Below are 13,009 nucleotides of genomic sequence, written 5' to 3'. Positions count from 1 at the left end.
TCTTTTCAGCTCACGGCTGCAGGTTTGTTTGTCCAGTTTGAACAGATGCAGTAAGGCCAGTTTCAACGTTTCACCTCCTCGCTGTGCTCCTTTTAGAAACTGAGGAAAAGCTGAATGTTCATGATGCAGATCCTCTCAAACATCCAAAGTCTCAGTGCATTGTTTCCTCACACCTTCCTTCCTGCCTCCCTCCCCCCTGCAGGAGCAGTGGGCGGCTCTGGAGCGTCTTTCTGCCGTCCGTAAAGCTCGTCTGCAGGAGGCCTGCAACCAGCACCAGTTCCAGGTGAACACTCCAGATATTCATCCACGTTCGAAACAAAGCTGACGCCTGAAAAAGAAAGAGATTCATTGTTGTTGTGAGTTTGATGAAGTCAAAGTCAAACTGAAGTCAAACTCGTCGTTTTCCACCTGCAGGCCGACGCCGACGACATCGACACGTGGATGCTGGACGTGCTGCGGATCGTCTCCAGCGTGGACGTCGGCCACGACGAGTTCTCCACTCAGGCTCTGGTGAAAAAGCACAAGGACGTGGCCGAGGAGATCGGCAGCTACCGGCCCGTCATCGAAGCTCTGCACGAACAGTCCCGCACGCTGCCGCCCGAGAAGGCCAACTCTGAGGAGGTGAGCCCGACAGACCACAAACACAACATCGAGGCAAGAGTTCTGGGTCTGTGGAGGATCCCTGGATCTCAAAACGAACCATATCATGAACTGAAGCACCTTTAAAAGTCTTAATTCATGAATGGAGGGATTCAGACTGTAACATTGTTGATTTGTCCATCATTGGGTTTTAGTCTTCTGCAGTCTCTGATGGCCTTCGCTCGGGTTTGCAGGTTCAGAGCAGGCTGGCGGGCATCGAGGAGCGTTATAAGGAGGTGGTGGAGCTGACGCGGCTCAGGAAGCAGGCGCTGCAGGACGCCCTGGCCCTCTACAAGATGCTGAGCGAAGCAAACGCCTGCGAGGTGTGGATCGACGAGAAGGAGCAGTGGCTCAACAGCATGGAGATCCCCGAGAAACTGGAGGACCTGGAGGTGGTCCAGCACCGGTGAGAGCAGCTGTCACTCAGCTGGGCTCAGACAGTCTGGCTTTACTGCTCTGTGATGTCACTGCTGGGTGTGGTCAGAGGTGAATCTGTCCACCAGAGGGGGCAGCAAAACGCTGCTTTCCCACCAGGTGTGAAGTTTCAGTTGAAACAAACTGAAGTGTGTGTGTGTGTGTGTGTGTGTGTGTGTGTGTGTGTGTGTGTGTGTGTGTGTGTGTGTGTGTGTGTGTGTGTGTGTGTGTGTGTTGTGGTCACCTGTTTCTTCTCAACATTAAAAACATGTCGAGTCAAAGACGCTCAAACATTTCACTTCCTGTCAGAAGTCGTCTCTCAGTAAAACAAAAGAATCAGAGCTCAGACCTCACAACGTCCCTCTGTTTCCGTCTCCGTCCAGCTTCGAGAGTTTGGAGCCGGAGATGAACAACCAGGCGTCCCGGGTTGCCGTGGTGAACCAGGTTGCCAGGCAACTGATCCACAGCGGACATCCCAGCGAGAAGGAGATCAAAGCCCAGCAGGACAAACTCAACACCAGGTAATCCAGCTGGGATGAAACCAGCTCTGAACTGGGATTATCAGGTCATTCATTGAGTTTTTAACCATTTAATTGATCTCATACTCGTTAATAAACTGCAGTTACAGAAAAAAACCTTTAATGAACTGATCAGGAATAAATTAACAGGTGAGTTCAGTGTGACTGAGCAGGTAACCCACCTGGCTCATATATTATTCGCTCATATTGTTGCTGATGGTGTCTCTGTCCATCTGTCTGTCCCTCCAGGTGGAGTCAGTTCAGAGATCTGGTGGACCAGAAGAAGGACAGTCTGAACTCGGCTCTGGGCGTCCAGAACTACCACCTGGAGTGCAACGAGACCAAGTCCTGGATCAAAGAGAAGACCAAGGTACCGACAACCCAACTACAACGACATGACTCCATAGCATTACACTTCCTGTTTACATCCCCCAAAGCATTATGGGAAAAAACCTAATTAAACCATTGTCCAACACTCCCGTCCCTCGCTCTCTATCCTCCTTCAGGTGATCGAGTCGACCCAGGAGCTGGGGAACGACTTGGCCGGCGTCATGGCTCTGCAGAGGAAACTGACTGGGATGGAGCGCGACCTCGCCGCCATCGAGGACAAGCTGGGCGACCTGGGGAAGGAGGCGGACCGTTTGGGCTCAGAGCACACGGAGCAGTCTGAGGCCATCAAGGGTCGCCTGGCTGAGATCACCGCCGTCTGGGACGAGATGAAGGTACGAGAATACGTGTCTTCCTCCAGGTCCTGATGTAAATTCACCCAGACAGACGAGAGCTGTAGCTGAGTAACATCAACGTCACGAGATTGAAACAATTTGTGATGCATAATGTGATAAATGAGCTCTGTTCTCTGTCTGCAGAACACCATGAAGAACCGGGAGGAGTCGCTGGGCGAGGCCAGCAAGCTGCAGCAGTTCCTGCGCGACCTGGATGACTTCCAGTCGTGGCTGTCGCGGACGCAGACGGTCATCGCCTCCGAGGACATGCCCAACACGCTGGCCGAGGCAGAGAAGCTGCTGGCCCAGCACGAGGGCATCAAGAACGAGATCCGCAACTACGAGGAGGACTACCAGAAGATGCGGGACATGGGCGAGATGGTGACGCAGGGCCAGACGGACGCGCAGTACATGTTCCTGCGACAGCGGCTGCAGGCGCTCGACACCGGCTGGAACGAGCTGCACAAGATGTGGGAGAACCGGCAGAACCTGCTGTCTCAGTCTCACGCTTACCAGCTGTTCCTCAGGGACACCAAGCAGGCCGAGGCCTTCCTCAACAACCAGGTAAACCTGTGATGTCAACACACCTGTGGTTTCAGCTGTGGTCTGAACCCAGACTGCAAAGAAACACAGCTGTCCAGTCTGTGGTGATAGACTCAGACAGCTTTGGGCTGTAGGAACGTGCTTTTCTGTTGTACTGAAGCAACGCTAGCAGTTTCCCCCTGCTTCCAGTGTTTGAGCTAAGCTAGGCTAAAGACCCCCTGAACTGAACTGAGAGAGAGAAAGAGAGAAGACTGAGTGGTTTCATGTTGTTGTCATGTGATGTGAACACAGAGTGAACTGTTCTCCCATTAGTGATGCTGACACACACACACACACACACACACACACACACACACACACACACACACACACACACACACACACACTGTGATCAGCAGATAAAGGTCACCGGGCGTTCGTCCAGTCCAGCATCATGTGGGTTCTGCCAGACATCTCGCACACACTGTTCCATCTCCCAGTGCATGCTGGGATACGCTCCGGTCCAGCCTGACCCTGTGCAGGATGAACAGTTAACAACAATTAGTTGATAAATCGAAGGGAAGGCGGAGGATTTCCTGCTTTTCTTTTGCATTGTTAACTAAATCTGGCCACAGTGCACTCTGGGAAATTGCGAGGGGCGTATTCAGATGTCTTTCTGTCCTCCTCCTCTTCTCCTTTGTCCTCCTGGACTGGAGGACTTTTCACTGTGAGGAGGCTGCCACCAAGTGGTAGAAGACCCTCATTACAGCAGCATGTTTCAACAGTTTAAAATGACTTTGTGTGTTTTTTAATTGAAAATAAGAAAGAGTCTTTCCCTGATCAACAAGACACATATGATGAAGAAAAGCGTGTCATTTAAATGCTCACATAAACAATAATTACCACAAACTGATGTCTTTTCTCTCTATCCATCGTCTCGTGTGTGTTTGTGTGTCAGGAGTACGTCCTGGCTCACACTGAGATGCCCACCACTCTGGAGGGCGCCGAGGCCGCCATCAAGAAGCAGGAGGACTTCATGACCACCATGGACGCCAACGAGGAGAAGATCAGCAGCGTGGTCGACACCGGCCGCCGCCTGGTAACCGACGGCAACATCAACGCCGAGCGCATCCAGGAGAAGGTGGACTCCATCGACCAGAGGTGACCAAGACGCCATCACTGTGACTTTTGTGTTAATAACTGAGGTTTATTTGAGAAAATCAATCAATGATCATTAATTTACGTTTTGATTTCTATACTATCTATATTATTTATGACTTTAAACATGACCGATTAATTGATTGCTTGCAGCCATGCATGGGATATTTTAAAACTGAAATTATTCCCTGGATGAAACTAAACCATTGAGCGAGTTCCTGCAACGCTGCCTGCAGCAGATCAGCTGCTCCGTGACTCAGGCTTCCAAAGAAGCTTTTATTATGTCCACGAGCATGAAGATCTGAACCTCGAGGGAAAACTGTCCACTTTTGTTCTTCAGGCACAAGAAGAACCGAGCAGCTGCCAGCGACCTGCTGATGAGGCTGAAGGACAACAGAGACCTGCAGAAGTTCCTGCAGGACTGCCAGGAGGTGAACCACACACACCACTTCATTTAGGATGCAGCAGTGTGGTGGAGCATCTGCCAGCAAGCAGATGTTTGTGGCTTTTAGATGAAGTCATGTGCTGTTTTTGCGTCCTCAGCTGTCTCTGTGGATCAACGAGAAGATGCTGACGGCTCAGGACATGTCGTACGACGAGGCCCGAAACCTCCACAGCAAGTGGCTCAAACACCAGGCCTTCATGGCCGAGCTGCAGTCCAACAAGGAGTGGCTAGACAAGATCGACAAGGTGGGCTGGAGTGAAGGGTGGAGGGAAGGGTGGAGGGAAGGGTGGAGGGAAGGATGGACTCTGTTTAAATAGCTGCTAACAGCAAAGATGTCATTGGGTTCATCAGATAAAAAACTCTCACCAGACGTCCTGTTTCATTAGCCAATCAGAGCTGAGCACTGAAAATGAACGCTGTCTTTCAGGATGGACAGGCGCTGATGGCAGAGAAACCAGAGACGGAGGCCATGGTCAAAGAGAAGCTGGCGGCCCTGAGGACGATGTGGGATGACCTGGAGTCGACCACCCAGACCAAGGCCAAGTGTCTGTTCGACGCCAACAAGGCGGAGCTGTTCACCCAGAGCTGCGCCGACCTCGACAAGTGGCTGGCCAGCCTGGAGGGACAGCTGCAGTCCGACGACTACGGCAAAGACCTCACCTCCGTCAACATCCTGCTCAAGAAACAGCAGGTGAGGAGGCGCTGGAGGTTCAGATCCGTGCAGGAGCTCTCCACGAACAGGAGCATTACCGAGGGGATGCTCCCGGTCGGGTTTGAGCTGATCAGCAGCGAGCCCTGCAGGAGAACCGAACAGCCTTTACACCATTAAAATCAGTCACTCTCGACACTGGAGCTGGAGAGAGAGTTAGCATTAGCTCACGTAGCTGAAGTCTAGCATTCCCTCTTTAGCAGGTTTTTCCAGAAGGACATTTTTCACGTCTGTCTGTCGTCTTAATACAGACCTCACAGGCCGTCTTTTACTTTGGATAATGATAACAGCTTCAGCCTCAGCTGGACTTTGTGTTGAGTGCTAATTAGAAAATGCTAACACGCTAAACTAAGACGGTTAACATGGCGAACGTGCCTGTTAGCCTTTAGCTCAGAGCACTGCTGTGTCTGCTGTCAGTGCAGTACCTCAGCTCGCCTCTTGACTCTTGGTCTCTGGGACATTTTGTCCAGACTTCAGCCTGTCAGACGTCTTCCTCCGTCTCAGCTCCAAACGAGCTTCAGCAGAAACCACCGGATTGGTCTGAGGTGTTCGTTAAGGCCCCAGGTGTTATTCAGAGCTGGTTCCACATCACATTATTTTATGGACACTGATTGGTCAAATTTGAGTGTGTCCTTCTGTTTGACCCATTTCTGTGAAACAATTTCACAAAGCGTGAAATTAATTAGTGTTAATTTTTGTGATCCAAAGGCCTTAAATTCCTAAAGAGAATCTATTCAGGAAATTCTCCATTTTTACTGTCACGCAGGGGGAGTGAGTCTAACCAGCCTTTACATAATTCAGCCACTGGTGTGGGCGCGCACACACACACACACACACACACACACACACACACACACACACACACACACACACACACACTCTCTCTCAGCAGTTATGTAATCTTTCATTTGATGTGTTACGAGGCAGCATGGAGTCTGAGAAATGTGTGTGTGTGTGTGTGTGTGTGTGTGCGCACCAGTAACAGAGACAGCGCAGGAGAGTCTGAAGGATGATGTTGGTATTTTCAGTCTATTAGAGCAGCTTCTGTCTTCAGATCTGTGCTGTACTGTGTGTGTGTGTGTGTGTGTGTGTGTGTGTGTTAGAGGGAGATCGTTAGCAGAGTGTTTGACTTGTTAAGCAGAGAGAGGAGTGAATCCTCTCCTCCTCCTCCTCCTCTTCTCTCACTGCTCCACTTTTAAACCAGACTCCACCTGATTTTTGGGGTTTTTTATCCTCCTCTGAAGCCGTTTCAGACTGTTGTTCGCTGTCTGGCTGCTGGAGATGATCAGCGCTTTGATTTTTATTTCAGACCTTTTCGTCTTTCACGTCAGTGAGGTGAAGTCAGATTTTTACTGGGCTGCAGACGAAGATGAGACGAGGCCTCTGAAACATCTTTTATCCTGTAATTTTCCTTTTTTAATGGGGCTCAATGAGCAGCTCTTCTGTTGTTTCATTTCTTTTAATTCTATTTTCATTTTAGAAGTTTGATTCTTTATTATTTTTATTTATTATTACAGTTTTAAATATCTGAGGACATATTTTCTCTTTATTTCCTCATCAAAACATTTTTGTAGGTGTTTTTTTTCCATTTAAACTCGAAATCCTCTAACTAGCTTTTTTCAGGGCTTTCAGCTGAATCTCACTGTCTTCTCCAGCAGATACACTTATAGCTCAGCAGATAGCTCAGCCAGTGTATCTGACAACTGAGGAAGATCATGAGTTGTGGTTGAAAGCCCTGGAAATGCCCAGTGAGTGGACGTCTTTTTAATTTTACCCTCAAGCGTTTATTTGCGCATTTCTTCAAACCTTCTCTGCGTGTGTTTTTACAAACTGTGCATCAGTACTTTATTCTTCGCTGAGTCGCTGTCCGACCTGTAAACTGTCCTCCTGCAGATCCTGGAGAGCCAGGTGGAGGTGCGTCAGAAGGAGGTGGAGGAGCTGCAGAGCCAGTCGCAGGCCCTCAGTCAGGAGGGGAAAGGCTCTGAGGAGGTGGACGGCCAGAGGATCAACGTGGAGCGCAAGTTCCAGTTCCTCCAGGCGCCGCTGATGAAGAGACGAGACAACCTCATGGCCTCCCGCGAGATCCACCAGTTCAACAGGGACGTGGAGGACGAGATCGTGAGTGGAGCGGCGACCTTTAACCTTTAGCCCCGCTTGTCTGTTTGGCGTTGACCTCAGGGTGAAACAGACGGCTCAGAGAGTAAAACTGAAACCTGCAGTTTCACAGAATTCACTTCTGTTTCTCAAAAACTGAAAAAGGATCTGGCGCTGCAGCGTGAGCAGGGCTGTGTTATCGCAGTCGTAGTGGTGGTGGTAGTTTTACCAGTACTAATACTAGTGATGCAGTAGTAATACAAGCTGTCACAGTAGCAGCAGTATTGGTAGTATTAGAGTTGGCAGTAATAGAAGTAGTATCAATATGAATCATAGTTGTAGAAGTAGCAGCAGCAATATTACAAGTAGCAGTATTTGTAGTAGTAGTATTACTGGTAGGAATAAGTACGAGGAGGGGAGAGTAAAAAAGAACAGTAAAAGTAGTACTCATCATAGTACCTGCAGTAACAGTGACCACAGTGTCACAAGTTTTAGTGGAGATTTCAGCAACTTGCTGGAGTAGTAGTAGTAGTAGTAGTAGTAGTAGTAGTAGTAGTACTCATCATTGCAGTAGAAACAGTAGGAGTTGTAGTAGCAGTGGCTCCAGCAGCTTTAGTCGAGTGTTTGGAGAAATAATGTGAAATTCTCTGTCAGTGTTTGCAGCAGTGATGAAAAACTGGGTCACAGTGTTCAATGATGTAATCTGTCCCTCTGTCCCTCTGTCTGTCCCTCTGTCCCTCTGTCTGTCCCTCTGTCTGTCTGTCTGTCTGTCTGTCTGTCTGTCTGTCCGTCCGTCCATCCGTCCATCCGTCCCTCTGTCTGTCCCTCTGTCTGTCTGTCTGTCTGTCTGTCTGTCTGTCCGTCTCTCTGTCCCTCTGTCCCTCTGTCTGTCCCTCTGTCTGTTTGTCTGTCTGTCTGTCTGTCTGTCCCTCTGTCCCTCTGTCCCTCTGTCTGTCCCTCTGTCTGTCTGTCCGTCCGTCCGTCCGTCCGTCCGTCCGTCCGTCCATCCGTCCCTCTGTCTGTCTGTCTGTCTGTCTGTCCCTCTGTCTGTCTGTCTGTCTGTCTGTCTGTCTGTCTGTCTGTCTGTCTGTCTGTCCGTCCGTCCGTCCGTCCGTCCGTCCGTCCATCCATCCGTCCCTCTGGCTGTCTGTCTGTCTCCAGCTCTGGGTTGAGGAGAGGATGCCTTTGGCCACATCGACTGACCACGGACACAACCTTCAGACTGTTCAGCTGCTCATCAAGAAGAACCAGGTAGACTGACACACCTTCACCTGGTGACGTCCTGACAGATTGATCCATAAACTCACCTGATTAAACTACTGAAGCGCCTCTGAATGTTCAGTGTGTGACAGCAGCCGCGAGCTAAAAGCTGATTTTTAGTTGATTTTTAAAGTTACAGTCGCTCCCCTTCTTAAACGTCACCTTTGACCTTTGACCCTCACAGACCCTGCAGAAGGAGATCCAGGGCCATCAGCCGCGCTACGACGACATCTTCGAGCGCAGCCAGCACGTCCTGAAGAAGGACAACGCGACGGCCGAGCTGATTCGCCAGCGGCTCGCCGAGCTGCAGTCGCTGTGGGAACAGATCAGGAAGGAGACAGAGAAGCGTCACTCGCGCCTCAGCGAGGCCCACGAAGCCCAGCAGTACTACTTCGACGCCGCCGAGGCCGAAGCCTGGATGAGCGAACAGGAGCTCTACATGATGTCAGAGGAGAAGGCCAAGGTGAGGCCAGAGGTCAGAGGTCAGCTTAGAGGCCCGTTAGGGTCAGAGTTAGAGAACAGTGCCACCTGCAGAGGGAGATGAAAGAATGGCAACGTTATTCATGGTTTTTCAAAGATGGCCTCCGCTGTTGTTAGCTTAGCCACACTAGATGAATGGAATATACCAGTAAACCAGTTAGCTTGATGAGTTAGCCTTGTTACAGTACTGGTCTGTGCAGCATGTGAATGCATGAGTCACACAGATGAAGTGTGCGTTCAGGGTGGCGTTGGTCCGCCCTGCAGGTCGAACACTTCCTGTTTCTGTGTTTCACTTTTCGTTCACCTGTCAGTTCCTCAGTTTCCAGTAGTTTGTTTCGTTTGTTGGTGTCAGACTGTTTGCTGGTTCTGCTGAATCTCTGCTGGTCAGTGAACGTTCAGCTGACGGAGGAGATTCTCTCTGAGCGTAAGAGACGCTTTCCGTTGTTTTCTCTCATCTGGGAGGTTTTCAGCGTCGCGTTCAGAGAAACCGTTTTTCTTCTTACGGCCTGTAAACCAGCTGATCAGTTAAGTTTGAGTTAAGTCGTCTTTGGCTTCACTTACTCCTCCTCTGTGTCTCTTTCTGTCCGTCCATCTGTCCGTCTCTTATTCTGCTTCCTCTGCCTTTCATTTTCTCTCTCCAGCTCTCCTTTTCCTTCCTCTTCTGTTCCTCTTCGTCGTCTCTTCGCTGGTTGTCAGATTCACCCTGAACTGAAAATAACAGCAGGATCCTCTCTGTGTGTCTCTCAGGACGAGCAGAGCTCAGTGGCCATGTTGAAGAAGCACCAGATCGTGGAGCAGGCGGTGGAGGACTACGCCGACACCGTCCACCAGCTGTCCAGCACCAGCCGGGGCCTGGTGGCCGCCGGACATCCCGACAGGTGAGACCAGTCGCTCCTTCCTTCTTCACATTTCTTTTTCCTCTGCAGAAAGTTTCTCATATTTTGTCAGAGAGAAAGAAAAGAAGCTGAAAATGAGTGTAGAAGATAAAAGTGGAAGTGAAGAAGAGGAAGTGTAAAGGATGAAGAGGGAGAAGAACGACGATAACAAACAGTGATTCCTGATTTTCTGTCCTCGTGCAGCGAACGCATCGGCATGCGTCAGTCTCAGGTGGACAAGCTGTACGCCGGCCTGAAGGACCTGTCGGAGGAGCGTCGGGGGAAGCTGGACGAGCGTTTCCGTCTCTTCCAGCTCAACCGGGAGGTGGACGACCTGGAGCAGTGGATCGCCGAGAGGGAGGTGGTGGCCGGATCCCACGAGCTGGGACAGGACTACGAACACGTCACCGTGAGTGCAGCACACATTCTGATTGATGGACAAGCTCCAAAAAGACGGTTGAGTCTTCGTTGTTAATGCTAAGTCTTCTCCCTCTTCAGATGCTGCAGGAGCGTTTCAGGGAGTTTGCCCGTGACACCGGGAACATCGGCCAGGAGCGCGTGGACACCGTCAACCGGCAGGCGGATGAGCTGATCAACGCCGGCCACGGCGACGCAGCCACCATCGCAGAGTGGAAGGACGGCCTGAACGAGGCCTGGGCCGACCTGCTGGAGCTCATCGACACCCGGACGCAGATCCTCGCCGCCTCCTACGAGCTCCACAAATTCTACCACGATGCCAAGGAGATCCTCAACCGCATCCTGGACAAACACAAGAAGCTCCCAGAGGAGCTGGGCCGGGACCAGAACACCGTGGAGACCCTGCAGAGGATGCACACCACCTTCGAACACGACATCCAGGCGCTGGGAACGCAGGTATCTACAGCAGGAGAGAAACTCGCAGTTAAACAGGAAGAAAGCTGCAAACGTCACCTGAAAAATCCGTTTTTAAGGCTGGATGATGTGATGTTAGCTCACCTGCTGTCACTAGCTTTCACACGACCCTGAATTTCTTCCTCCTCATCTTCCTCCTCAGGTGCGGCAGCTTCAGGAGGACGCCGTGCGCCTGCAGTCTGCTTACGCTGGAGACAAAGCTGACGACATTCAGAAGAGAGAAGGAGAGGTGAGCGTCCGGCAGCAGGGAACCGGAAACCACATCAGGACTGGCCTCAGTTTACTTTCAGTCTGAGTCTTCGCTGCGAGAACCTGAGACGGACAAACTTTGTAGATTAATCACCGTTTTTATATTTGGCCCATGAGTTTCAGCCCCGATCGTATAAATAGATTATTCCTTATTTTTCTTCCAGGTAAACGTCTAAAAACCTCCTTCTCTCACTGGTTGAATTGAAATGAATTGCACCCAGCCCTGATGCTCCTCATGCATGCTGCACTGCTGCTGCACTAACCTTGCACTGGTCCTCCGCCCCTGAAAGTCACATATTAATAAAATCTGGAGGTTCAGGGTCGACTTTCCCAGAGAGAAGAATGTGAATAAGAAACAAATAAGTTTGAGCGAGGTTGGTAAAGATGCCAAAACACATAATTCTGTCCTTCAGACCATCAGAGGTGTTTTATTCCGAGTCGTACGAGCAGCTGCGGATCATAAACACGTAATGACGTCTTACAGGGCATGGTCAAAATGCATCGTCTCCTCGCTCAGGGTCCAGTACGCACAGCGCTGACCAAACCACCTCATTGATGCCCAGAAGGATCTTTTTCTGATCCTCGTCTGGACGAAACGTCAGCTCGATCCGTGTTCTGAAGAATGAGACTGTAAAACTTGAAACTTTGGTCGAGTAGATTTTTATCTCTGAGCGTTTTTAACCTTTGTTTTCCTCACAGCAGCTGAAATGACTTTCATTACTTTAATACTTCTTTTGGCTCATTTCCGCCTGCTGATTCATTTCATCATGACTTCTGGGATGTCTTTTTTTACTCTCAGTCTTCCTGCAGTCAGATGAGAAAGTCTCAGTTTTCATCCATCATCCATGACGTAATTAGGCTAGCTTAGCACACAGACAGGGAGAAGCAGTTAGCCTAGCTACAGTTAAACTGTTCAGACTCATTTAGAGTAACTACTCTGCATCATAAAATGTTCTGCAGGTGGATTAAGGTGGAGGGCAGCTGCACTGTTTGTGTTTCATGGCTTCTTCTTCCTAAAGGCCGTGATTTATAGTGACGACTAACGAGAGACGTCTTCTTTAACGTCTTCACGTTGTCTTCAAACTCCACCGGCGTCACAGGGAAACACAAGCAGCCAATCGCAGACGAGTGCTTAGGTTTCGGAGGAGGCTCCGCAGCCTGCAGGGTGACCTCAGAGCCGAGCATGCAGCTGAACAGACGTATGAATCAGCCGGACTTCATTAATGGCAGAGTTACTGCAGCGTGCACAGCGAGCAGCCCTGCTGAGACGACAGCACGTTTGATGATGTTCTCAAACCAAACCTCGGTCTGTTTCCTCCACATTTCTGTTCAAACATGTCTTCTCAGCATGTCTCCGTCCACACTAAAAAAAGTCGTTCTTGTGATTCTGCAAACTCAACAGGAAACTGAAACTGATTGACCGTCAGTCAGCTGTTGATGATTCTAAGCACTGTGGAGTGTTTTTGATTGCGTTGTGTTTTGACCATTCCCTGTATGTCCATTTCCCTGCATATCCTCCCTGTCCGCCCAGAAGAGAAAGGGAGAGGTGAGACTCCGTTTACCAAAGACATCGGCTTTGCATCAGTGTTCATTTTGGCTGCAGTTTTAGACTTTCTTTCAAAACTTCGACTAAAATGTTGATCATTTCTAGCAGCATTTTAGTCATTGTCATGCAGTTTAGCTCTGGTTTAGTCTTAATCGCGGACCTGGTGATCTGTAAATACTTGTAGGGTTTGTTTTGTGTCTTTCTGAGGTCGCTGTGTGGGTGCACGTTTGCGCACAACTCAACACAAACTGATTGACAGCTGATGCTGCACGAGTACAAACAAGGTGCAAACTCCACCCGCCTGGGCCTCTGAGGAGAATAAAACAAACGCTGCTCGTGGTTTGCACATAGCTTTGGTCTGATCAGTCAAATGAAAACCTAAAATTTAGCGTGCGGCTCAAATCGACTTAACATGCATCTTAGATCCTTCACGGCTGCACACTTGGGTGCGATCAGATGTTTCTCCTCACATTTGCTTAAACGTAGT

The 13,009-nt window shown here is 49.9% G+C and overlaps 1 protein-coding gene across 1 annotated transcript in view; it reads left to right on the top strand.

Moving 5' to 3' along the window:
* The window catches only part of LOC139341670 (spectrin beta chain, non-erythrocytic 1), a 92,302-nt gene that overhangs the window by 68,430 nt on the left and 10,863 nt on the right, over positions 1-13,009 (top strand). The window contains exons 17-34 of the mRNA XM_070978295.1: positions 203-283; positions 415-621; positions 834-1,045; positions 1,437-1,574; positions 1,821-1,941; positions 2,078-2,293; positions 2,438-2,857; positions 3,774-3,976; positions 4,314-4,404; positions 4,517-4,663; positions 4,846-5,109; positions 7,021-7,245; positions 8,383-8,472; positions 8,666-8,944; positions 9,709-9,839; positions 10,041-10,245; positions 10,335-10,709; positions 10,870-10,956. Of these exons, the coding sequence (XP_070834396.1) occupies positions 203-283; positions 415-621; positions 834-1,045; positions 1,437-1,574; positions 1,821-1,941; positions 2,078-2,293; positions 2,438-2,857; positions 3,774-3,976; positions 4,314-4,404; positions 4,517-4,663; positions 4,846-5,109; positions 7,021-7,245; positions 8,383-8,472; positions 8,666-8,944; positions 9,709-9,839; positions 10,041-10,245; positions 10,335-10,709; positions 10,870-10,956 (3,492 nt within the window). The remainder of the gene's footprint in view (positions 1-202; positions 284-414; positions 622-833; positions 1,046-1,436; positions 1,575-1,820; positions 1,942-2,077; positions 2,294-2,437; positions 2,858-3,773; positions 3,977-4,313; positions 4,405-4,516; positions 4,664-4,845; positions 5,110-7,020; positions 7,246-8,382; positions 8,473-8,665; positions 8,945-9,708; positions 9,840-10,040; positions 10,246-10,334; positions 10,710-10,869; positions 10,957-13,009) is intronic.

Source organism: Chaetodon trifascialis, chromosome 13 (assembly GCF_039877785.1).
Source record: "Chaetodon trifascialis isolate fChaTrf1 chromosome 13, fChaTrf1.hap1, whole genome shotgun sequence".
Taxonomy (NCBI): domain Eukaryota; kingdom Metazoa; phylum Chordata; class Actinopteri; order Chaetodontiformes; family Chaetodontidae; genus Chaetodon; species Chaetodon trifascialis.
This window is presented reverse-complemented; position numbering and strand designations above follow the sequence as displayed.